Genomic DNA, 25,361 nt, shown 5'->3' with positions numbered 1-25,361 from the left:
CTTTTGAATCGTGTTACTCCCACGTTTAGGGTGTAACATTTTCTGGCACCTCCCCCTTACCCTCCGATTTCCCTTAAACACCCCCAGCCCCCCCCCCCCCCCCCCCGACAGCGGCCAAGGGTTTCTCTCCACCGCGGTCATTCAAAATCAGTGTGGCTGTACGGGGCTCTGTTACCATAGCTAGGGGTGCAACGGATCCCCATTGATCCGTGATCCGTAAGGATCAGCACCTTCGGGTCGGGACACACGGCGATCTGCGGGCCTCCCGGTCCATAGAAAAGGCCGCGGCTTCGGCCTAGCTCCCGAAACGGCAGCCATCTTGGTCCACCCGGCGCGGGGGATTCAGGCTGCTCCACGGAAGTTTGCGGGCACTTGAGCTCATGGTGATAATGTGAAATGGGTGTAGCAAGATCCGATCCGTGAGTTTTTTGATCCGTTGCACCCCTACCCATAAACGTGTCATTTTTTCCACAGAGATTTGTGAAGGAAACTACAAGTCCCGTCATCTACTGTGGCGGATGGCTTGTGGTTCTGAATGAACTATACGTGCGCTGAGAAGCGCCCTCATAGTTCATTGACACTTCCTCCAGCTTATGAAACAAAAAAAACCTCAGTGCAATCAGTGCTTTACACAAAAATATATCTATCCTTTTTATGTTTTAACAATATTTACTACTGCCCACATTATATCAATAGGTGGGGAAGAGGACGCTAGTAAAGAATATATAACCTTGTATTGGGACACCCTCAGTGCGAGGATCCCAATGGTATAGGTGAGAAAAAATGTAATCGGTATTAAACACTCTAGTGAACATAAAAATCATATATGTATATATCTTAATTGTGTACAATGGTTGGTCACACAAAAACTGTGATGCATGCAGCAAAAACAAAAACAAATATTTTGCTGCATGCATCACAGTTTTTGTGTGACCAACCATTGTACACAATTAAGATATATACATATATGATTTTTATGTTCACTAGAGTGTTTAATACCAATTTAATTTTTTTCTCACCTATACCATTGGGATCCTCGCACTGAGGGTGTCCCAATACAAGGTTATATATTCTTTACTAGCGCCCTCTTCCCCACCTATTGATCCTATTGCACAACATATATGTTTTGACACAGAGGAGCAGCTTGTTACACAAGTGTATATTATTATTCCACCTGTGATTGATTGTTACATACTAATGTAAGTTGGCGCGGAAACACACCCCACTCACATGCCCACATTATATGTGTTCCCACATACAAACATATACTATTACTAAATATATACTAAACCGCACTTCCTCCAGCTTCCTCACGGAAAGCCTGCACAAAAAGGTACAGGCAAGAAAGCTGGAGAATGTGTCTGCAGGAGCCTGACATTGCACTTGCAATCCACTGTTCGTGGGTGAAAGGCTTTGCAGGCTCCTGGGGAAAAAGTTCATGTACATTTATTTTCCGTGAAAAAAATTGTGAATTGATCCCCCCCCCCCCACTCCCGAAGGTGAACTTAAAAGAGAAGTTTTTTTTTTTTTAATGTATTCATATTTACCTAGGTGCATGCTGCATCAGACTGATGCTGCAGCTGTCCCCCGGCATCTCTGCACTGAGAACCGAGCCACGAACACCGCCGATGACTTGGTTCTCACTCCTCTTTGAGCGGAGAGATGCTACCTGTCAGTCAGCATCTCTTCTGCTCCGATCCTCCACGCTCATTTGGAACACTGAGCTGTGAAGGGATGGGGAGCAGCCACCTCAGCGGCTGGCCGAGACTGCCATCAGTCAAGGCAGCTGGCAGATCCAGACTTCTGAAGTCGGGATGACGTGCTGCCTCGACTGATAGCAGTGAAGTCAGCGGAGAGCAGACTTCAGGTCACTCTCAGCTAAAAATGGGTCACAGGCGTGCAAAATGATCTGCACACCTGTAAACTAGAGGAAAACCCCAGCCTAAAAACTCAGCAAGGACTTCTCCTGTAACATTTTATGTGCAACCAAAACACCACTTGCACTTAAGTGTGTTGTGGTTAGCTACACTGCACCAACTGTGCTGAGTGTTGTGGTACGTTAAAGCAGAATTAAACCAAAAAGCAAACATTATACTGCAGCATTAGTTTCCTTTTTGGGATCTCTCCTCATTTTCACCTGGTGATCCAGCCAGTAAGTCTGCTGTTTAAAAAAAAGACCCTCTTGCAGTCACAGGCATGAGACAAACCATTCATCACAGACTGGGGTACATACAATGATCAGTTGTATATATTAATATCTCAAAAAGGGAAAATGTTTCAAATAAACTGTTCTCTGCAATGGATTACAATGCATTAGCTAGAGTTTGGCTTCAATTTGTTTAGATTTGTTAAATTACAATTTGTTAGTAGTCTACCTCTACCCCCTCTTCCCAGACTGACAATGCTGCTGTCCAAAGGTGACCCCTGCGCTGATTTATCCAGAGTGGGGGCGATCGAATACAGGTGGTGTTACTGGCCAGATCACCAGGTGAAAAACAGTGGGGAAAAAAAAATCTAACTGATTGGTAAGCTGAAACCGATTACATTTTTGGAATTATTACGGTTTTAAAGAAGAATTCCAGGCATCAGCATGTTCTACGTAGTTGTACTGGTCCAGCTTGGACCAATGTAACTACACCTGGTTGATGGCCCTAGAAGCTTGAAATCACTGAAGTAGACACCACTACTCAGGTGATCGTCACTTGCTTCTGAGTCCCGTCTTGAGGAGCTGCTCTCCAGCTATTTGAATATTGAAGGATGGCCGTTCAGAGAATGTTTTGCATTTTCTGAACTGCAAAGGGTTCTCTGACTGGACAAGATGGGGCAGTGGCTTCATGCTCTCCACCTCATTCAACCAGAGAAGGCTTTGCATTAATTCAGAGAATGCTAATGTCTGAATGGCACCAGCGTAGAGCAGCCAATCTCTGGTGTTCACAATGCATCAGGCTGGCTGTTCAGTATGGCACCTAAAAGCAAGCAGAGATCACTGAAGTAGCAATGTCTACTTCAGCGATTTCCAGCTTCCAGGAGAATGATCAGACAGAAATGGTCCAAGCTGGACCAATGTAACTATGACATGCTGGTGAATGGAATTATTCTTTCAGGTAAAATCTGTGTAACTGTAGCTTATGTATGTGAACCCAACCTAAAATGCTGTCCAACAAAACTGGAAACCTTGATTTGCTCAAAGCACATCAAATGAAGTAAAAAGTTAAGACAAAAACAAACAAAAAAAAAGCTTGTGGAAGGCAAATTTTTTCAATCTGCAGCTCTCACCCTAGAGCGCTTGTTGGGTGTGTATAACCTGGCATTGCAGAAGACCAATCTCATGTCTTTACATAATTCCAATGGACTGTTGTAATTCCCGGCTGCCATTTTTTCCTTTATGGTCCCAAAATCCATAGGGGTCTTTACCACATCATAGTAATCCTACAGACAGAAAGCACATTATTGTTCAGAATTTTTAATTTTTTGGGGGTTTTGTAAAGCATGAGGAAGAATGAGACTTATTCAGGTTATAAGTGTAGCGTGCGCCTGTTGAGGGAAATTTCCAGCGGCACAAGTCATTAAAATAAGGGCACAAAAAAAAAAACACAAAAAAGTCAAGTTCACACTTTTACACATTTTTCTCAAACCAAAAACACAAAAATAGGATTTCTGCACCCAGCATAACATTTTTTCTTGCATTTAGGAATACAGAAAGTATTTACCCTTCGGGTTATACTGCTGCCTACAGGAGGATTGAACACTGGTGCTGGTTTTGTAGCAAAGCCAAACAAGAGCACGATCATAAGCACAGAGTTAGGGGACGTGTGGGGCCTGTGCATTTCAGGAAGAGACTTTACCATCAGTGTTGCGTACAAATCCTTTTTTTTTTGTGTTCCCCCATTAAAGCGGAGTTCCGCCTATTTTTTTTTTTTTTTTTTTTTAAGTCAGCAGCTACAATTACTGCAGCTGCTGACTTTTAAAACATGGACACTTACCTGTCCAGGGTGCCCACGATGTCAGCACCCGAAGCCGATCTGTTCCTCGGCTCTCGGGTGCTGCCACTGCCATTTTCGGTAAGGGAATCAGGAAGTGAAGCCTGTTGTCTTCTGGGACCTGTGCGTCTCCAAAGAAGACAGCGAGGGGGCGGAAGAGACGCCGGACGTGGCGTAGATATCCGTGGATATCTATGCCCGGAAGTGGGAGCAAATATCTGCATTAAAAAGGTATCTGCTCCCCCCTGAAAAGGTGCCAAATGTGAAACCGGAGGGGGGGGGGGGATTCCGAAAAGCGGAAGTTCCATTTTTGGGTGGAACTCCGCTTTAAAAGAACACAAAGTTTAATCTCTGGAATGACCAAAAGCAATCCAACTGTGTAATGGGCAACAAATGTTAAAAGGCCAGTAAAACGACTGGGGGCTGTCTGTAGATCAAAAAGCAGCCTAAAAGACAATACATCCGACGTTGGCATCAGATGGAGCTGAAACATCCACCTGGTAGAAATTGGAGAACATAAGACCAGGTGGGAGCTGTACAATTTTGAGAAACTATTTTCTGATGCTGAAAAGCCATGGAAGCATTCATGGAATTAGTGACAAAATGTATTTTTGGTGAACTAGAGCTGGACAGAGAGAAAGTGACGGACATTTTACTGGTTAAAGCTGAAGGCAGAAATTACCTTAGGTAATTCTGGGCCGCGACACCACCTTGTCACTATGCAAATCCAGAAAGGATTCTTTGTAGGATAAGGCTGTAGAGGTGTGTCTAATGGGTTAAATCATTGGATTTTGAAAGACCAGATAGGAGAAAGTATATGTGAGACTTCCTGTACGAAGATCCGTGTCGAATGATATACCTTGCATGAAGTAAACTTCCTAGCTTTGAACATCGTAGGAATCACCAACTCAGATTCCCCTGCAACGCTATGCTGTTAAAGCCAGGGATCATGAAGCAGGATGCGGATGATTTGGCAGTTGCCACAAAGCATCTGCTAGAGATCTTAACAGGCCGGCCTGGGCCAGTTCGGAGCAATGGAAAGCCCTCCATCTCGACCTTATGAAGCAGACCAAGAACAAGTTTGAGGAATTACATAGACCACCACAGCACTACTGCAATCCCATGAGGACCTCTGTACCTGGAGACAAACCTCTCCAGTTTGTTTCTGAACCCAGGTCCATGGGCTGCCGGCTGAGGAAAAACTGCCTGCCAATTGTCTACCAGGGGATTGCACACTGCTGACAAGACTGGAACAAAGGTCTGCACAGGAAAGGATCCCATCTACCTCACTTGCACAGTAAGACTTCTGGTTCTTCTAGGAAGATTGATGTACGTGCCATTAATTAACTGAATCAGATGATCCTCCAAGCAGGATGGTGCAGGGACAGTAAAATTGCCCAAAGCTCCAGGATGCCATTAGGACATGAGACGACTACAATGACCAAGTCTCCTACTACATCAATATGGTGCCTACAGTGCCTCTCCAGCCCACAGACTGCCATTTCATCACAAGAACCTTATAAAATAGGTAGGAAGGAATCAAGACCTACCATGACTTCAGATTCTGAATTCTAAATCACCAAACCAAAGATAACTTGGGCCAATGCGACAAATAGGTTTGTCCAGAGACTGGATTGTCCCACAGAATATTGCACTGCGGAGATCAGAGTAAAAGTGGGCAAAAGAAACCACTTCAAAAAAGGAGATTAGAATCAAGCCAGGGACTCTCATGCAAAAACAGTCAGACAGATCTTAAACTTAACAGTTCACTTGTGGAAGCAACACTTTGCGCTGATCTGTATCCAGGACTAGACCCAGAAACTCCACATGACGAGTCTGTTCCTGAGAGGACTGCTAAAGGTTTAAGATCCATAAGAACCTACGCGGTTTCCTCAACAGGATGTTTTGTAAGTATCCCGCAATAAGGATGTCATGAGAGAGCAGTGCCTTGGTGAAAAACCAAAGGTTCAGACTGCATTGCATTGTTTACTGTGAAAATGACAGTTGCAGTTTGGGAGTTAACCACGGGGGGCGCTGTAGGAGTTAGTGTTCACTTCGTGTGTGTTTACAACTGTAGGGTGGTGTGGCTGTAGGACTGACGTCATCGATCGAGTCTCCCTATATAAGGGATCACTCGATCGATGCAGCGTCATAGTGAAGCACGGGGAAGCCGTGTTTACATACGGCTCTCCCCGTTCTTCAGTCCGGGGAGCGATCGCGACTATAAACGAATAGCCACGCCGTCCCGGATCGTTCCCCGCGGGAATCCGACCGCCGCATGTAGCGGGGGGGGGGGGGGGGGGCCCCGACCGGGCCCCCCACCCGCTAGAAGGCAAGGACGTACCTGTACGCCCATTTGTCTGTACGTGCCATTCTGTGGATGTACATATACATGCGGCGGTCGGGAAGTGGTTAATGATGTCATCCAGGGACGCCCCAAAAAGCCGCTCACCCTTAAAGGGCAAATCCACCAAGGCCTTCTTGGAGGATCGGTCCGCAGACCAGCATTTCAGCCACACAAGGCAGCGTAGTACCACCACATAGGCAGAGGCTCTGGAAAGCAAGGGAAGCCGACTCACAGACAAATGTTAGACCCTGAACCAATTGTTCAGCCAGGTCCTTGCAGGTCTCGGAAGCATCCTGCTCCTCCAGCTTCTGCAGCAACAACTTTGCCCGTTCAGTCAGTGTCAGCGACACCAGAGACCCCGCCACAACCGGTCTCACAGCCGAACCCACAACTGTGAACATAGAGCGGGCCACAGACTCCACTCTCCTATCAGTGGGGTCCGTAAAAGCAGGAGTCCCCACCACAGGCAATGTGGTGGCCTTACTCAGTCTGGACACAGGAGGGTCCGTTGACGGAGGAGAGACCCACTTTATTTTTTTTAAAGTCCTCCTCAAAGGGATAACGGACCGCAAAGTTTTTTAGGAACAGCAAAAACTTTTTGTGGCGTGTCCCATTCCTTACATAGCAAATGCTCCAAATAAGGAGCACAGGGAAATACTTTTTTTGTGGTGCTGGGTGGCTTGCGGAACCCAAAAGGGACCGGCACAACTGGTGCTCCCGCCAAATCCTCAAGTTTATGAGTATCACGCACCGCATAATAAGAGCTCCAACAAATTCTATCATTTACTGACCCTGAGGCAGAGTCATCCTCACAGTCCGTGTGGGTTAAGCCTGCATTGTCAGAGACATCCCCAGAAGAAGGCTCAGGGAGGGGGCGCTTTGTACCCCCCCTACTGGGCACCAGCTGCTTCAAACCTGGCGAGAAACGCCTCAAGTACAGCCGACATTGCCTCAACAGATGCGGCAGGAGCAGGGGGATTAAAGTATAACTCAGGCATTGCTGGGACAGAAACACCAGGTTCAGGTTCCATATTGCCCCACCGCTGTGTACTGCAAGACAGAACAACCCACCGGTCACCTCCTGGCTGCAAAAATAGAAGCAGAGGCCTCCCAGGGACTCACCACCCCACCCAGCTGCAGAGAGAGCTGAAAACCTGAGGTGTGCTGGCTGTGCTGTGTCTGTCACCTCAGGGAAGAATCACAGCGTTTCACAGCACTAAAACTGTCACAAGAGACCAAGAGATTTCCAAGATGGCTGCCGTCTGAGGTAAAAATCACCTCATACAACACAGCAGCACACAGCACCCCCCCCCCCCCCCCCAGAGTAACAACACACGGGCCCCGGCGGTAATGAAGAAAACCCAGGAGGCCCCCCTTCACAGCCGCTACCCAGTCAAAGGAAGGAGGGAGAGGAAGGGGAGAGAGGAAAGCAGGGCGGACCCTCAGTCGACCTCCCCAGGGAAAGCACCAGCCATACCACCTTACCTGAGCAAGGGGCCACTACTTACCTGTCCTGCGACCACCGGCTGGAGGTATCCCAGACAGAACCAACGTCCACTAACGGCATGGCTGTCAGCCAGACACACTGTGACAAAGCCATAGAGACCGGTCATATGTGCGTCCTGGAACATGTAGTTCCCCGGCCGCCCCTGGAGCAATGGGGCCTGTCGTGGAAGTACCCAGAGCTGAGCTGAGGGCCAGCACACGCTCGATGGCCGAACATGGGGGGACTACAAGAGTCAAGTCCCAGCCTGTCACCCAGTCGGCTGTTGATAGAAGAATCACAGGATTCAAAAATGCAGGAAAAAAATAATAAAAAGCGATAAAAATCGCAAGAAAAAACCTCCAGAGTACAGGACTTTAGAGTGCCTGTACTCTCCTGTCGTTAGGCAGAAAAAAACTGGAGCTGCTAGAGCAGGGTGTGGGTTATACCCAGGGAACCGCGCCCCCTGGGAGGAGCGGCACTGAGGAAAGTGTTGTTAACACTTAAAGTGCTTTGTTTCTGCCTAACTCTCCTGAAAGGAAGCGGATATAACCCTAGGGTCAAAGGCTGCTGTGTCCATCCATGAACGGAAGAGAAAAAGGTTTAGGTTAGAGTTCTGCATGGTCTCAAACTACACCTTTGACTGTGGAAATGCACATCCACTGTCCCCAGTAAAACAACATATTCCATGATGCGCAATGATAAACAGTTGTCAGAAACTGTATAACTACAGTGTTTTTACAGCATTCCTGAAGCAGCAATCTAACAATGGGATAACTGATACTCCCGTCCAATCCTACCAAAATCATAGGCCCCAATTATTTTATGATTTACATATACAATCTTGCTTATATAAAGCACCTGCTCACACTTACAGGGTACCGCTCCAGGTCTACAGGCTGTCTGAATGGTTCAGAATCTTCACATACTATAATGAATTCAACCAGGTCCATGCAGCACTTCTTCCAACTATTCACCGTTTTTAATCTCTGCTGTAAAATATATTTTACAGTTTAATAGGCAGTAATCAAATGCAAAATTTGTAATGTGTGACAATAAAGGAACAAAAATGTTTAATAGGTTTCCAGTTTAGAAAAACAAACAGGAGACTTCACAACATTTGTATTTGACCACTTCCATACCAGGCCTATTCCGACACTCCTGTCCTACATGTAAAAATAATATTTTTTGCTAGAAAATTACTCAAAACCCCCCAAACATTATATACGTTTTTTTAGCAAAGATCCTAAGGAATCAAATGGGGTCCGTTGCAACTTTTTGTCACATGGTATTTGTGCAGCAATTTTTAAAAATGCGTTTTTTGTTTTTGAAAAAACAAAACACAGTAAAGTTAGCCCCATTTTTTTGTATAATGTGAAAGATGATGTTATGCCAAGTAAATAGATACCGAACATGTCATGCTTTAAAACTGCGCACTCTCGCGGAATGACACCAAACTTCAGTACCTAAAAATCTCCAGAGTTTGTTTTTTACGCTTTCCCTTTACATTTTTTTTAATCACTTAAGATTCCTATTACAAGGAATGTAAACATCCCTTGCAATAGGAATATGGCATGACAGGTCCTCTTTATGGAGAGGTGTGGTGTCTGAGACCCCACATCTCTCCTCTAGGCAGGAAAGGTGAAGGAGAAGAACGGATTCCTTCTTCGTCTCGCCAATCACACGGGCCAGCCGGTAGACGCACTGGAGGGCGGGGAAAAGAATGACTTCCCTAGCGCAGTCTGTAAGAATGATCAATCAGATGAACTGCTGCTACGATTGTTTTTACGGTGCAGGGAATCGCCGGCTAAAAAAACATCACTGAATGATGGGTTCTGCCGATTTTTCATATAGTGTATGGTCAGCATTACATGTTCCAGCTCCTTCCGCAATTCTCTCCCGATCTGCGACAGTGAGCAGGGAATCTTCTGCCCCCACCTTCTGTCACTTTTTAAAAAGAACGTGGCTGAGTGGGGCTCTGCCCACATGGGCACGTCATTGGTTAGTTACATAGTTTGTGGGGTTGAAAAAAAGACACAAGTCCAACCTATGTGTGTGATTATATGTCAGTATTACTTTGTATATCCCTGTATGTTGTGTTGTTCAGGTGCTTATTTAATAGTTTTTTTAAACTATCGATGCCCTCCGCTGAGACCACCGCCTGTGGAAGGGTATTCCACATCCTTGCCGCTCTTACAGTAAAGAACCCTCTACGTAGTTTAAGGTTAAACCTCTTTTCTTCTCATTTAATGAGTGGCCACATGTCTTGTTAAACTGCCTTCCGTGAAAAAGTTTTCTCTCTATTGTGAGGTCACCCGTACAGTATTTGTTAATTGAAATCAGATCTTCTCTCAAGCGTCTCTTCTCCAGAAAGAATAAGTTCAGTGCTCGGAACCTTTCCTCATAACCAATATCCTCCAGACCCTTTATTAGCTTTGTTGACCTTCTTTGCACTCGCTCTATTTCCAGTACATCCTTCCTGAGGACTGGTGCCCAGAACAGGACAGCATACTCCAGTTGCGGCCGGACCAGAGTCTTGTAGAGCGGGAGAATTATTGTTTTATCTCTGGAGTTGATCCCTTTTTTTAATGCATGTCAATATCCTGTTTGCTTAGTTAGCAGCAGCTTGGCATTGCATGCAATTGCTGAGCCTATCATCTACTAGGACCCTCAGGTCCTTTTCCATTTATTCAGTTTCCCGCTACCCTCAGCCATTGAGGCCGACGGCTTGTAATTCCCAATGAACTGTGAGGGCGCTGGTGAGCGCCTTCATAGTTCATTGATTCTTCCTGCTCTCAAGTAACTGCCTGCTGCCCATACAAGGTACGAGCAGACAGACTACCTGAGTTATCAGAGTAAGATGGAACAGTATACAACATGGCTCTGAATTTCTGATATGTATTTTGTTTGTTTTTTCATGTATTGAAAAAATAAAATTCTATCAATTCGATATTTAACGGGCTAAAGGTAACAAATAAAAGGAAATTGTTCTGGGTTTAAGTACACTTAACGGTTAAATCCAGCTTTCTTTTCAAGGCTCAAAAAAGTGCATGATTAGGTAAAGATGCCTCAACCTGCTGTGCTCATGCAGCCTAAAATTAGAGCAAATTAAAGGGGTGGTTCACCCTAAAAACTACTTTTTTTTATTCCACTGCCCCCCCACATTACAATCCGATTAAGGCTCTTATTTTTTTTTTAATGCTGTACATACCTTAGTACAGCATATTCACCCGTGCGTCCGGGTTGCAAGTCCCGCGGGAGTGGGCGTTCCTCACATGCTGGTGATTGACGTTTTGCCCAAAAACGAGCTCCCCCCCGTCGCGTAAGCCGCGTCACGGTTGGCGAAAGGAGCCGAACGGCGAGTCGGCGCTATACTGCGCATGCGCATTGCTGTTCGGCTCCTTTCGCCAATCGTGACGCGGCTTACGCGACGGGGGGGGAGCTCGTTTTTGGGAAAACGTCAATCACACACATGTGAGGAACGCCCACTCCCGCGGGACTCGCAACCCGGATGCACGGGTGAATATGCTGTACTTAAGGTATGTACAGCATGAAAAAAATAATAAGAGCCTTAATCGGATTGTAATGTGGGGGGGCAGTGGAATAAGAAAAAGTAGTTTTTAGGGTGAACCACCGCTTTAATTACTTTCTGCCGTTAAAGATTCTGGATCTTTAAAACTTACCGTGTTTCCCGATGATCTAGGTTGATCAACTCTATTTTCCTGAAAAATACCAAAGAAATAACAGATAGTGGGCTGCTATGTATACATACAAAACGCCAAACTGTTACCAAACTGCTTGAGGAATGTTACCCCAACATTACAAATTGCTGATATGTGGTTGCTGTACCATGTTTTTGTATTAAAAATGATCCTGTTCTTTGTATTGCTTCCTTTGTGTGAAACACCTGGTTTTTGTGCAAGTCCCTCTGCTTTCCCATTTCAAACTGGCCCTGCTAGGCAGGAGAGTACTTTCATCCCAGCATGATAGGTTTTATGGCTTTGCTTGTGCTGATCACAGTGCAAACAGGAAAAGCCATATAGAGGAGAGACGATCTCCTGATAGGGGAATCTCGCCACAACCATACAAGCGAACTACCTGTGCAGACTAGGGATAGTGCATCTGTAAATGCTGCACTATAATAAATGATAACATTTTATACAGTTAAACACTGTCAGCTTTTTCCTTGCCCTTATGATATATACCTATGAGGATTGCCATACAAGGGACTAGAAGTCCAGGCATCGACAGCGGAAGGGCAGACTGCTGCATTTATACTCCCTATGGGGAATCGTCATAGGACTGGATGAATCTTTTCATTAAGCATATCACTACCGTCAACTATTATTTTCATTTGTGGACATTTTACTATATGTTGTTTAGGTTTGCATTTTAGTACACAGAGTAATCCTGGCTCTGTTAGGGGCTGGTCATATGATTTATACTGATGTTTTAGACAGGGTTGCAAACTTTCAGTAAATTTACAGTTTGTAAAATCCATAATTGTCGCATATGTCCATGAATGTCAGTTACGGACATGCAGCCTACATGTCCGTAATGCACATTCAAGGACAGATGCAAAAATAGGATTTTTATAACAGCTTACCTGTAAAATCCTTTTCTTTTGAAGTACATCACGGGACACAGAGAAGCATAGTAATTACTATGTGGGTTATAGAGAGTACCTTCAGGTGTGGACACTGGCACGCCCTTAAGGCAAGAAGTTCCCTCCCCTATATAACCCCTCCCATACCGGGAGTGCCTCAGTTTTGTAGCAAGCAATAAGTGTCCCAAAAACCCCAAAAGAGGGGCGGGTGCTCTGTGTCCCGTGATGTACTTCAAAAGAAAAGGATTTTACAGGTAAGCTGTTATAAAAATCCTATTTTCTTTATCGTACATCACGGGACACAGAGAAGCATAGTAATTACTATGTGGGATGTCCTAAAGCAATGCTATGAGGGGAGGGAGACCCCAAGAAATAAGCCGGGCGCCATCAGACATGAGGAATCAGACTGCAGCCTGCAGCACACTGCGCCCAAAGGCGCTCTCCTCATTCTTTCTTATGTCCAATTGATAAAACTTAGTGAAAGTATGGACAGACGACCATGTCGCGGCCTTGCAGACTTGAGCCATGGAGGCTTGATGATGCACTGCCCAGGAAGTACCCACCGCTCTAGTGGAATGTGCTTTAACCTTAAACGGGGGAACCTTTCCCCTCAAGCCATAGGCTTGAGTAATGACCTGCCGAATCCATTTGGAGATAGTGGACTTCGACGCTGCCTGCCCACATCTGGGACCTTCTGGCAGGATAAACAATGTATCAGTTTTCCGGACCTGAGCAGTAGCCTTAAGATAGATCTTAACTGCTCTTAATACGTCTAGCATATGTAAAGACTTCTCCCTTGCAGAACTAGGTTCTGAGAAAAAAGACGGGAGAACAAGATCCTGATTCAAATGAAATTTTGAAACAACTTTAGGTAGGAAAGCCGGGTGGGGCCGTAGGACCACTCTATCCTTATGGAATATAAGGTACGGTTCCTTACAAGACAAGGCCGCCAACTCCGAAACCCTCCTGGCGGAGGTTATGGCTACCAAAAATATCACCTTCCTGGTCAGAAGGACCAAAGGAATATGAGCCAAGGGCTCAAATGGTTGTTTCTGTAAGACAGAAAGGACCAGATTCAGATCCCATGGACACAAGGGAATCTTGACTGGTGGACTAAGCCGGATCATACCTTGCAAAAAGGTTTTGATCAGGGAATGTGTAGCTAGTGGCCTTTGGAAAAAAATCGATAAGGCCGAGATCTGGCCCTTAATGGTGCTTAGGGCCAACTTCATGTCTGCCCCTAACTGCAGAAACTCCAGAATTCTGCCAATGAGATACCTCCGGGGATGCCAACCCCTGGTCTCGCACCAGGCCACATAAGATTTCCAAACTCGGTAATAGATAAGTCTGGATGCCGGTTTTCTGGCATTAATCAAAGTAGATGCCACCGCATTAGAGAGACCCCTTTTCTTTAAGATATGGGACTCAATAGCCAGACCGTCAAATTGAGAGACGGTAAGGAAGGATGGAATATTGGCCCCTGGGACAATAGGTCTGGCCGAAGCGGCAGGGACCACGGTTGCCCCACGGACATCCTTACAATGTCCGCGAACCAGGCCCTTCTGGGCCACGCTGGAGCCACCAGAATCACTGGTCTTCCTTCCGACTTTACCCTGCGAAGAAGACGGGGTAATAATTGCAGCGGAGGAAACGCATACATTAGGGAGAACTGATCCCATGGGAACACCAGTGCATCCGTGCCGTAAGCAAGTGGATCCCTTGTCCGGGACAGAAAGTTGCCCACCCTTGCATTGAACCTCGATGCAAAGAGATCGACATCTGGTGTTCCCCACCTCTGACAAATGCTCTGAAAGATGTCGGGGTGAAGAGTCCATTTCCCTGGAAGCACCTGTTGGCGGCTTAGGTAGTCTGCTCGCCAATTGTCTATTCCCGGAATGAACACTGCAGATATGCATGGGACATATTTCTCTGCCCAGGTCAGGATTCGATTCACCTCTCTTTGGGCTGCACAACTTCTTGTGCCCCCCTGGTGATTTATGTATGCCACGGCAGTGACATTGTCTGATTGAATCCTGACCGGAAGACCCTTCAACCTGTCTGACCAAGCTGACAGGGCTAGATAGACTGCTCGAATTTCCAGCAGATTTATGGGTAGAGACCTCTCGGAGGCTGACCATTTCCCCTGGAGAGACAAACCTCCCAGGACTGCACCCCAGCCTAGCAGACTGGCGTCCGTGGTCACAACCTGCCATGTCACGGGAACAAAGGACTTCCCCTTTAGCAGGTTCCGGGGAACCAGCCACCAACAAAGGCTCTGCCGGACTGACCGGGAGAGAGACATAGGGAGATCCAAGGCTTGAACCTTTTTGTTCCAAGCGGACAGAATGGCATGTTGAAGCTCCCTTGAGTGGAACTGCCCAAATGGGACGGCCTCGAACGAGGCTACCATCTTTCCCAGTAACCTCATACAGAGGCGAATGGGAGGCTGACGCTTTGCTTTGACTAGTAGAACTAGTTCTCTTAAAGCCTCGAACTTCCTTTGGGGCAGGAAGACCCTTCTTAGCTTTGTGTCTATGAGTAGACCCAAATATTCGAGCCTTTGCACAGGCATTAAGGCTGACTTGTCCAGGTTGAGAAGCCAACCCATGGATTCCAGAAATTTTACGGTTCTGTGTACCGCTGAGTTTAGATCGGCCACTGACCGGTCTACTACCAATAGGTCGTCTAGATAGGCTACTATGGATATGCCTTGAGACCTTAGATAGGCTAACAGTGGAGCCAATACTTTCGTGAAAACACGAGGAGCGGTGGCCAGACCAAAAGGTAAGGCCACGAATTGGAAGTGGCGCTGATTTACCGCGAAGCGAAGCAGCTTCTGATGGTCGAGAAAGATAGGAACGTGCAAGTATGCGTCCTTTATATCGATGGACGCTAGTAGTTCCCCTCCTTGCAGGGAGGCCACCACTGACCTGATCGATTCCATCCGGAATGATTGGACCCTTAGGAACTTGTTTAAGGCCTTGAGGTCCAGGATGGGTCTTACATCCCCGTTTGGTTTGGGGACGGTGAAGAGATTGGAATAAAACCCCAAACCTTGTTCTTCCACTGGCAGCTCTCTGATTACCCCTTGGGATAACAGATGATCTAAGGCCAATGCTAAGGACCTTCTTTTGCCGAGGTCCTTTGGGACGTTCGAGGTTAAGAAGCGCGGTGGAGGAAATTCGCTCAACTCCAGCTTGTAGCCCCCGGAGACCGTAGAGAGGACCCACCTGTCTTGGATCCTGTCTAGCCAAGCCTCCGCAAACAGCTGAAGTCTTCCCCCCACCCGGCTGAGTGGGGGAGAACCTTCATAATGCTGACTTAGTTGCTGGCTTGGCCTGTGGCTTACGGTTCCAAGGTTTTTTGGAAGCCTGAGGCTGGCCCTGTGGCTTCCCACCTGCATTGAATCGTCCAGGAGGCCGTCGGAACTGCCTGGTACCGGAAGTACTAGGGATAGGAGAGGAGGATCGCTTAAAGGAGGGGGGACCCCTAAACCTTTTCTTTACTGGCAACAGTGTACTTTTGCCACTGGAAATTTTCTGAATGTAAGCATCCAGATCTTCCCCAAACAAACGCTCTCCATGAAAGGGAAACCCCGCCAGTAATTTTTTACACGGGGCTTCAGCCGACCAGTTCTTCAGCCAGAGTAACCTGCGCATATGAACTAGCGAGAGAGTGAGACGTGAGGACTGCTGAATGGAGTCCTTAATAGCATCTATGGCAAAACATAATGCTCTGGGAAACTCAGCCAAATTCTGGGCCTGTTGTGCCGGCAATTCCTTTAAGACCCCTTTAAACTGGTCCTTCAAGGCCTGGCAAATCCCGATAGCCGCAATTGCAGGCTGGGTTATTCCTCTCGCCGAAGCAAAAGAGGTTTTTAATAAAGTCTCTAATCTCTTGTCTGTCGGATCTTTGAATACCAGAACATTGTCTACTGGACAGGTCAAAGATTTGTTTACGCAGGACGCAGGGCGCCAAGTGAAGCCAAACATTTTGGACAACTTTTTTCTGCTTTTAACCTGCACAGGAGGGGCTAACTACCTGACTAGAGATACCCCTCCTCCCCACAACACACAGGACCATATAGGAGAAGCACAGACAGTTAGCTTTAGGCAAACATAATGGCTCAAATAAAGGAAGGTTACTCCTAGGACCAAGTCCTGAAGCACCTTCACTTACCTGATCCAACGCTGCAGGACTCTGCATAACAGACAGTCCAATCTTCACCCATCACGGAGAGCAGCGTCTATAGACCTTCAGGGACCGGGGTCCATGGACAGGAACACCACACCCCTGGACCCATATCGCACCCTGTCAGTAAACTTTTGGTATTAGGAAATTGACCAAAGTACTGAATAACCAGGATCCAGCTCTCAAAGAGAAGCATTACAGGCCAAACCCCGTTCTTCTTAACCGGGGCCCGGGTACCGTCCACTTTGGCTCAGAAGCACTTTGGACGGATCCGGATTTCATGGAGGCTTTTTACATCCAATATGGATCCCTCCAGTGGAGCTCCTTGGAGCACATGTTCACTCGTGACCAACACCTTAGACACTGGCAAAAAACTGAGGCACTCCCGGTATGGGAGGGGTTATATAGGGGAGGGAACTTCTTGCCTTAAGGGCGTGCCAGTGTCCACACCTGAAGGTACTCTCTATAACCCACATAGTAATTACTATGCTTCTCTGTGTCCCGTGATGTACGATAAAGAAATGTACAGATTTTACAAACTGTTCGTAAATTTACTAAAATTTGGCAACCCTGGTTCTAGATTGTATATACAGTGGTCCCTTGGATTATGAGCATAATTTGATACAGAAGAATGCTTGTAATACAAAGCACTTGTATATCAAAAGCAAGTTTCCCCATAGGAGTCAATGGAAACTCAGATAATTCATTCCACAGCGACTGCTATTGTATGCAGTACCGCATGTGGCCAGAGGTGGAGGGGGGGGGGGGTTTCACCAGAGACACTCGGAAATGCTCAGAGACCGCTCAGGTGCACTCAGAGAGGCACTGGGAGAGGCTCAGAGACACACACAGACACTTACTCCTAATGCCTTGACTCCTGCTCGTCTTGCAAGACAACGCAACCAAACCGAGTCAGGACTTTAAAAAATAGCTTGCATTGCAAAACGCTCCTAAACCAGGTTACTCGCAATCCGAGGTATAAGAGTCACTATTGAGTTACAGTACAAGGATCTAGTGCTATAGGCCCTGAGTGAGGTAGCACGGCACAATTTAAATACTGCACAAAATTACCTGTCCATCACAGGAGTCCTGCTCTTCAGCAGTATTGCACAGGTCTTCAATGCGTGTACAGCTGCTGTCCCTGCAAAACAAAGACTTTCATCATGTTTTCATTTTGTTTGAGGGCTCCTAATGAAGATCTGTGTGCATAGGGGCTAAACTATTAATGAACATACAAAAACACAAATGGTTTACCCGAGAGATGCAGGGCTATTCAAAATACAGTCCTATTAGGAGTCTGCCCTGAGTTCATACAGCAACTGTACAACATCGCTACTGCAATGACCAACTGTATTACTCTAATGCAGGGACAAAAAGCAGTTTACATGAAGAGCAGGGACTGAGATCCAGAAAGTTTAAGAAGAAAAAAAAAAAAAGGCTGACCTGGGAGAAAATGTCATGTATGAAGACAGAGACAGAAGACAATGAACGGAATGCATATTCAAGGCAATACAGTGCATCCGGAAAGTATTCACAGCGCTTCACCTTTTTCACATTTTGTTATATTCCAAAATGGATCTAATTCATTATTTTCCACAAAATTCTACAAACAATACCCCATAATGACAACATGAAAGAAGTGTTTGAAATCTTTGCTAATTTATTAAAAAACAAAAAAACACGTACACAAGTAATCACAGCCTTTGCCATAACACTCACTTGAGCTCAGGTGCGTCCTGTTCCCACTGATCATCCTTAAGGCGTTCCTACAATTAAGGCCCCTTTCAGACGTGCGGACCGTATGTCCGCTTTTTCATTCATCCGTTTGCGGATGAAAAAGGGACATACATTGGTCCCTATGTGATTGCGGGTGTTAGCGGATAAACACCCGCTGACACCCGTAATCACCCGCCTCCGCAAAGATCCGATTTTGCGGACGGAAGAAAACCCTATTTTTTTTTCCGTCTGCGGATCGGATGAACACGGACACACGGTCCATGTTCATCCGATCCCCCCATAGGGGAGAGCGGAGAAAAGACAGGGCGGTCCCTTGCACAGTGTGCGGGGACCGCCCTGTCAGCCGCCGGCTCAGCGGGGGTATACGGAGCGATTCCCGCTGAGCTTACGGACACACGGAGGCGGATCATTACTGATCCGCCCCGTGTGAAAGGGCCCTTAACTTGAGTCCACGTGTGGTAAATTTAATTGGACATGATTTGGAAAGGCACACACCTGTCTATATAAGGTCCCACAGTTAACAGTGCATGTCAATGCACAAACCAAGCTATGATGTCCAAGGAATTGTCTGTAGACCTCTCAGACTGGATTGTATTGAGGCACAGATCTGGGGGAAGGGTACAAAAAGGTCCCAATGAGCACAGTGGCCTCCATCATCTGTAAATTTAAGTAGTTTGGAACCACCAGGACTCTTCCTAGAGGGGTTCCGGACAATCTGAGTCATCGGGGGAGAAGGGCCTTAGTCAGGGAGGAGACCAAGAACCCGATGGTCACCCTGACAGAGCTCCAGCATTTCTCTATGAAGAGAGGAAAACCTTCCAGAAGAACAACCATCTCTGCAGCACTCCACTAATCAGGCCTGCATGGTAGAAGCCACTCCTCAGTAAAAGGCACATGACAGCCCACCTGGAGTTTACCAAAAAGACAGCTGAAGGACGACTGACCATGAGAAACAAAATTCTCTGGTCTGACGAAACAAAGATTGAACTTTTTGGCCTGAATGACAAGCGTCATGTCTGGAGGAAACAAGGCAACGCTTATCACCTGGCCAATATCATCACTACAGTGAATCATGGTGGTGGCAGCATCATACTGTGGGGATGTTTTTCAGCTGCAGGAACTGGGAGACTAGTCAGGATTGAGGGAAAGATGAACAGGCCAACTACCCTAAGCACGCAGCCAAGATAACAAAGGAGTGGCTATGGGACAACTCTGTGAATGTCCTTGAGTGGCCCAGCCAGAGCCCAGAACCCGATTGAACATTTCTGGAGAGATCTGAAAATGGCTGAGCACCGACACTCCTGAGGCTGTAATTGGTGCCAAAGGTGCTTAAACAAAGTATTAAGCAAAAGCTGTAAAATTGTAGAATTTTGGGAAAAATTATGAATTTAATACATTTTAGAATAAGGCTGTAACATAACAAAATGTGGAAAAAGTGAAGCGCTGTGAATACTTTACAGATGCACTGTACATTATTGAAATTGGTAAATATGGCATGATAGGCCTTTAACTAGCATAGATACATCAGCATCAGAGTGCCATGGAAACAATTTTCATAGTTTGGTACCTGCATTTAAAGGCAAAGTAATATGTAGTGATTAGCCCACAAGTACTCTTATAGCAACCGTTACAATGACAGTGGCAGGAATTATGAATCAAACTGCCACAGGGGCACAACAGTGACATATAGATAACATACAAAACACACACAGGTGGATGTTTATGCTCATATGGATGTGGACTTTGGCATGTGCACTGCAGCTAAAATGGCGCAATGATTGAATTTTGCATGCATGACACTTCATGATGTCAGTGACATGACTACAGTTTGTCAGAGCAATAGGTCAGTCATAAAGACCCATTAATTAAATTCAAAATCTTTAAGGCCCCCTCATACTTGCACGGCTTACTATGCAGCACTCTGTACAGTAGATACTTTACTTGGGGCTGCGTTAAGAAAAAAGGTGCATGCCTGGTTTTGGTTGGGTTGAATTGGCAGTCCTTGTTTTAGGATGATGTATACTGCAACATATTGCAATGGGACGGGTGGATGTGAAAGGGTACTTGAAGTAGCTGTAAGACCCCTTTCACACTGGGGGCGCTTTGCAACGCTAAAAATAGCGCCTACAAAGTGCCCTGAAACAGCCGCTGCCGTCTCTAGTGTGAAAGCCCAGAGGGCTTTTACACTGGAGCGGTGCGCTAGCAGGACGGTAAAGAAAAAGTCATGCTAGCAGCATCTTTGGAGCGGTGTGTATATCGCTTCTGCCCATTGAAATTAATGGGCACCGCGGCTATACCACCGTCAAATTGCAAATCTGCAGAGGCGGTGGTTTTAACCCATTGTCAGCCGATAGCAGGCGTAAAAAGCACCCCGCTAGCAGCCGAATAGCGATGCAAAATTGACGGTAAAGCGCACCCACTGCGCCAGTGTGAAAGGGGTCTAAAAGGATACTTTATTGTATTTTTAATCAAAATAATAAGCATTTAACACTTACCTATACTTGCCTACCATTACCCAGAGCGGCCCCGAACCTCCTCTATTGGTGTTCCCCGCCAAAACTCTCAGCTCCTCCTCGTGTGTGCACCCCTGCTTGCTATTGAGGCATAACTGTGGGCTTTCTCCCAATCCGGGCTGTGTGTGTCCATAGACACACACACACACACACACAGCATGACTCAGCACCAATCCCCGCTCCCCCCTCAAAGAGTTTGATTGACATAGAAAAAAGAAAAACTGCTGGAAAAAAAACCTAACAATAAGCTGCAACTCAAAGCAAAATACTCTGCTTTAAGGCTCCATTCACACCTAAGCAATTTAAAACAAGGGCAGAATCGCCACGATTATGCCCGCGATTCCACAATAACTGAAAAACGTGGGATGGGTTTGCGATGCTATTATTTCTTAATGGCACCACAAATGGGGAGTGATTTTGCTGCGATTTCACGAGACACATGCCACCCAAAAGAAGCTCTGGAACTTCTTTTGGGTGACGTGCCTCGCGATATTTGTTTGCGCGAGATCCCTACATAATGGCAGCGCAAATGCATCTCACGATTTTGCCCGCAATTCAAATCGCCTAGGTGTGAAAGGAGACCAATTGTTCTGATCACCAATGCCATGGGAAATTAAAGTGAGGGGTAAATCCAAAATTTTGAGTCGCCAACAGAACATGAATAGAGGAGAAATATTCCAATGAGGGCTCTTGTTTGCGTGCCAACTAAGTTGGGATTTTCCACAGATGGGAAAGATATCAGGTCATTGTTTACTGAGGAAAGGAATTATCCCATACAACAGGCAATCCTTACATGATGAATTTTTGTAGTAGGTCCGATATTTTCTTGGCCAATTTAACAATGTTGCTGTCAGGTTCATTGAAGGTTCTGGCATTGTGCTCAATATATCTCACTTCCCAGATTAGTGCAGACAACCTCCTACGAGAAAGACAGATTAAAATTAGAAACAATCATCCTAAAGTTTTGATCTCATCATACAAGACGTCAGGTTTTACATTGGGGGGGGGGGGGGGTGGTCTGAGGCAAGACATAGATTATGCAGTTTTGTTTCCTTCCACCACAGTTGGTAGGAAGGACATTGCTGGATTTCCCTAATCAGTGTTGATGGGGAAATCCCTCCCACAGCAAAATTGTATTCTGCCAGCAGGAAACACAGGAAGCTATAGCCGGTGGCACCAATAGTTGAAGAAAAAATAGAATTTTTGTACTCACCGTAAAATCCATTTCTCTAAGTTCATGGACGGACACAGCAGCCTTTGACTGTAGGGTTATATCCGCTTCCTTCCAGGAGAATTAGGCAGAAATACAGCAACTTTTCTTCAGTGCAGCTCCTTCCAGGGGGCGTGGTTCCCCGGGTATAACCCACACCCTGCTCTAGCAGCCTCAGTTCGTAACAAGCAGTACAAACAGAGGGGTGGGTGCTGTGTCCGTCCATGAACTTAGAGAAATGGATTTTACGGTGAGTACAAAAATCCTATTTTCTCTTCCGTTCATGGACGGACACAGCACAGCCTTTGACTGTAAGGACGTCCCCAAGCAGTGTCAAAAAATTTGAGGGGTGGGAAAACAACACAGCAAACTAAGCTTCACCCCAAACAAAACCGGAGTTACTCAACGGAGGAACCCCAACCTTAAATTGCCACCTGTAACACCCTGCGGCCTAAGGTGGCATCAGAAGATGCACTCACATCCACCTTGTAAAACTTTGAAAAAGTGTGGACTGACGACCAGGTCGCTGCCTTACACACCTGCAACACAGAGGCATGATGTCGGAAAGCCCAAGAGGCCCCGATCGCCCTGGTCGAATGCGCCATAACCCGAAAGGGGGGCGCACGCCCCTTCAGGGCATAGGCCTGAAGCACAATCCATCGGAACCACCTAGGAACGGAGGCCGACGAGACTGCCAGGCCCTCTTGTAGGGCCAGCCACCGACACGAACAGTGAATCCGACTTCCGGAACGGAACCGTAACATACAAGTACACTCGTAGGGCCCGAACCACATCCAGAGGATGCAAAGTGGCCTCCTCCTGGCATTTCGGCCGAGGATATAAGGATGGAAGAACAATGTCCCCATCAATGTGAAAAGCCGAAACGACCTTAGGGAGAAAAAACGGCTGCGGCCGCAGTACCACCTCATCCTTACGGATGACCAAGTAGGGAGCCTTGCAAGACAAGGCCGCCAGATCAGACAGACACACGTCTGATCGAGGTAATCGCTACCAGAAATAAAATCACCTTTTGTGACAAAAAAAAAAAAAAAAAAACTCCCGAATGTCCTCAAAGGGAGCATCCCGAAGAAAGAACTAAATTCAAGTCCCATGGGGGTTAATGGAGGGCGCACCAGAGGGGCCACCTGCCAGACCCCCTGACCCAACGTAGGCACCCAGGAGTGCGACGCCAAGGGTCGCTGCAAGTAAAAACAGCCAAAGCAGAAATCTGGCTCCTAACCGTACTTAAGGCGAGAGCCCGAACCACTCCCTGCAGTAAAGACAGCAGAACCCTGTACACCACGTATGTACGAGGGTGCCATTTCATCTCCTCATAAACAGAGATGTAGGCCTTCCATGTTTGATATGAAATGCTACGTGAGGTAGACTTCCGTGCACGCAGCACGGTAGAGAGCACCGAGCCCAATAGGCCTCGGTCCTTCAGCCCCTGGCTCTCAACAGCCACGCCGCTAAAGCCGGTGGCTGTGAGACAGGGTGGAAGATCGGACCCTGTAACAGAATATCAACTCCCAGGGGAAGACACTAGGGGGCGTCTGCAACCAGACGCACCAGGTCCGCGTACCAGGAACGACGCGGCCAATCTGGGGCAATCAGGATTGATAGAATCCCTACAGCTTCCACTCTGCGCAGCAGGCGAGGAAGAAGCTTACGAGGAGGGAAGGTGTAAATTGGGCGATAGTGACCCCAAGGAGCCACCAACGCGCCTGACGCGTCCGCCCACGGGTCCTTAAACCTGGCCACGAACCGTGGCACCTACCGATAGAGACGGGACGCTAGAAGGTCCACGCCCCACTTTCGGCACAGCCCCCGAAACACCTGCGGGTGGAGAGACCACTCTCCTTGGCCCAGTGTAGTGCGACTTAGGAGGTCGGCTAGCCAGTTCCGTACTCCCGGAATGTACCCGGCCGATAGAGCCGTAACTGACCCTTCGGCCCACCGAAAGGATGTGCGCGACCCCCGTCGCTGCAACAGAACTCCGTGTGCCTCCCTGATGATCAACCTACGCCACGGCTGTGGCGTCATTGGACAGGATCCTGACCTGTCGGCCCTGTGGATCCAGGGACCACCTGGCAAGGCAAGGCTCGATTGCTCGGAGCTCCAGAACGTTGATCAGTAGGCAGGACTCCACCTGAGTCCAGTGCCCCTGGGCTAACTGGGTGCCCCAAGCGCCCCTCCCCAACCGGAGAGGCTGGCAACCGTCGTGACCACTGTCCAGTGGCCTGCAGAAAAACGAATTTCCGGCCCGAAGCACCGGAAACGCCAGGCACCACACCAGGGGAGACATGAGCAGATGACTCAATTGAATCTGGTAATCCAGAGATGACGGAAGCTAGTTCCATCGTGACAGCAATTCCCTCCGTAGTATCCTGGCGTGGAATTGGACATACTGAACTGCCTCGAAAGAGGCCACCAACGGACCCAGAACCTTCCTGCAGAATCGCAGAGATGACCGCTTCTGGGTCGGCAACTGCTGCACAGCAGATAGCAGAGTCTGAAGTTTTTCCGTTAGGAGAAAAACACTCCCGCCCCGGCGGAACCCAGGACTAGTCCCAGGCATTTCAGTCCCTGAGACGGAATCAACCCTGATTTCAGGACAATCCAGAAACCAGCCGGACTCTGGGAGAGCCTGACACGTGATAGACACGGCTCCACCAATGCAGAGCTCGAAGAAGCTCGTAGGAGAATGTCGTCCAGACATCCCATGATAACAACCCCCGCTGTCACAGCCGGGCCAGTATCGGAACAAGCACCTTGGCGAAAACCCACCGAACGGGAAGGACACCAATTGAAAATGGTCCCCCCCGACCGCAAAACACAGAATCTCTGGTGCTTTGAGGATATGCGAACATGCAGGTACACGTTCATGACATCCAAGGATGCCAGAAAATCCCCCTGATGGAGTGCCGCTATTACCAAGCAAATCGACACCACCTAAAAGATTGCACCTTGACAAAACAAACGAGGGACTTGAGGCCCAGGATTGACCGGGCCCCATCCTCCGTGGGGACACAAACAGAATGGAGTAAAACCCTTGAGACCGTTCCAATGAGGAAACTGGCACAATCACTCCCCTGACCAGAAGATCCTGGACAGCCCCTGACAGAGCCAACCGGCGAAGGCCAGGGGCCGGAGGGAAAAAACCTGTTTGGCAGACCAGAGAGAAACTCAATCTTGTACCCCAAGGAAACCACTTCGCAACCCCAATGGTCGGAGAGGAGAGACCTCCACTGAGCCACGAATGTGCGAAGCCAGTCTCCCACCCGAGACACGGGC

At 47.3% G+C, this 25,361-nt stretch overlaps 1 protein-coding gene across 6 annotated transcripts in view; it reads right to left on the bottom strand.

Moving 5' to 3' along the window:
* The window catches only part of LOC120927972 (bromodomain and WD repeat-containing protein 1-like), a 209,478-nt gene that overhangs the window by 63,244 nt on the left and 120,873 nt on the right, over positions 1 to 25,361 (bottom strand). For 5 of the 6 annotated variants that reach the window (XM_040339004.1, XM_040339001.1, XM_040339007.1 and 2 more), the window contains exons 32-36: positions 21,651 to 21,776; positions 17,679 to 17,748; positions 11,494 to 11,532; positions 8,686 to 8,802; positions 3,277 to 3,429 (exon numbers count right to left, since the gene is read on the bottom strand). In XM_040339004.1, the coding sequence (XP_040194938.1) occupies positions 3,277 to 3,429; positions 8,686 to 8,802; positions 11,494 to 11,532; positions 17,679 to 17,748; positions 21,651 to 21,776 (505 nt within the window). The remainder of the gene's footprint in view (positions 1 to 3,276; positions 3,430 to 8,685; positions 8,803 to 11,493; positions 11,533 to 17,678; positions 17,749 to 21,650; positions 21,777 to 25,361) is intronic. The other variant, XM_040339002.1, reaches the window with a different exon arrangement.

This window comes from Rana temporaria, chromosome 2 (assembly GCF_905171775.1).
Source record: "Rana temporaria chromosome 2, aRanTem1.1, whole genome shotgun sequence".
In the NCBI taxonomy this organism is placed as follows: Eukaryota; Metazoa; Chordata; class Amphibia; order Anura; family Ranidae; genus Rana; species Rana temporaria.
Note: the sequence above shows the minus strand (reverse complement) of the source record. Positions and strands in the feature narration are given on the sequence as shown.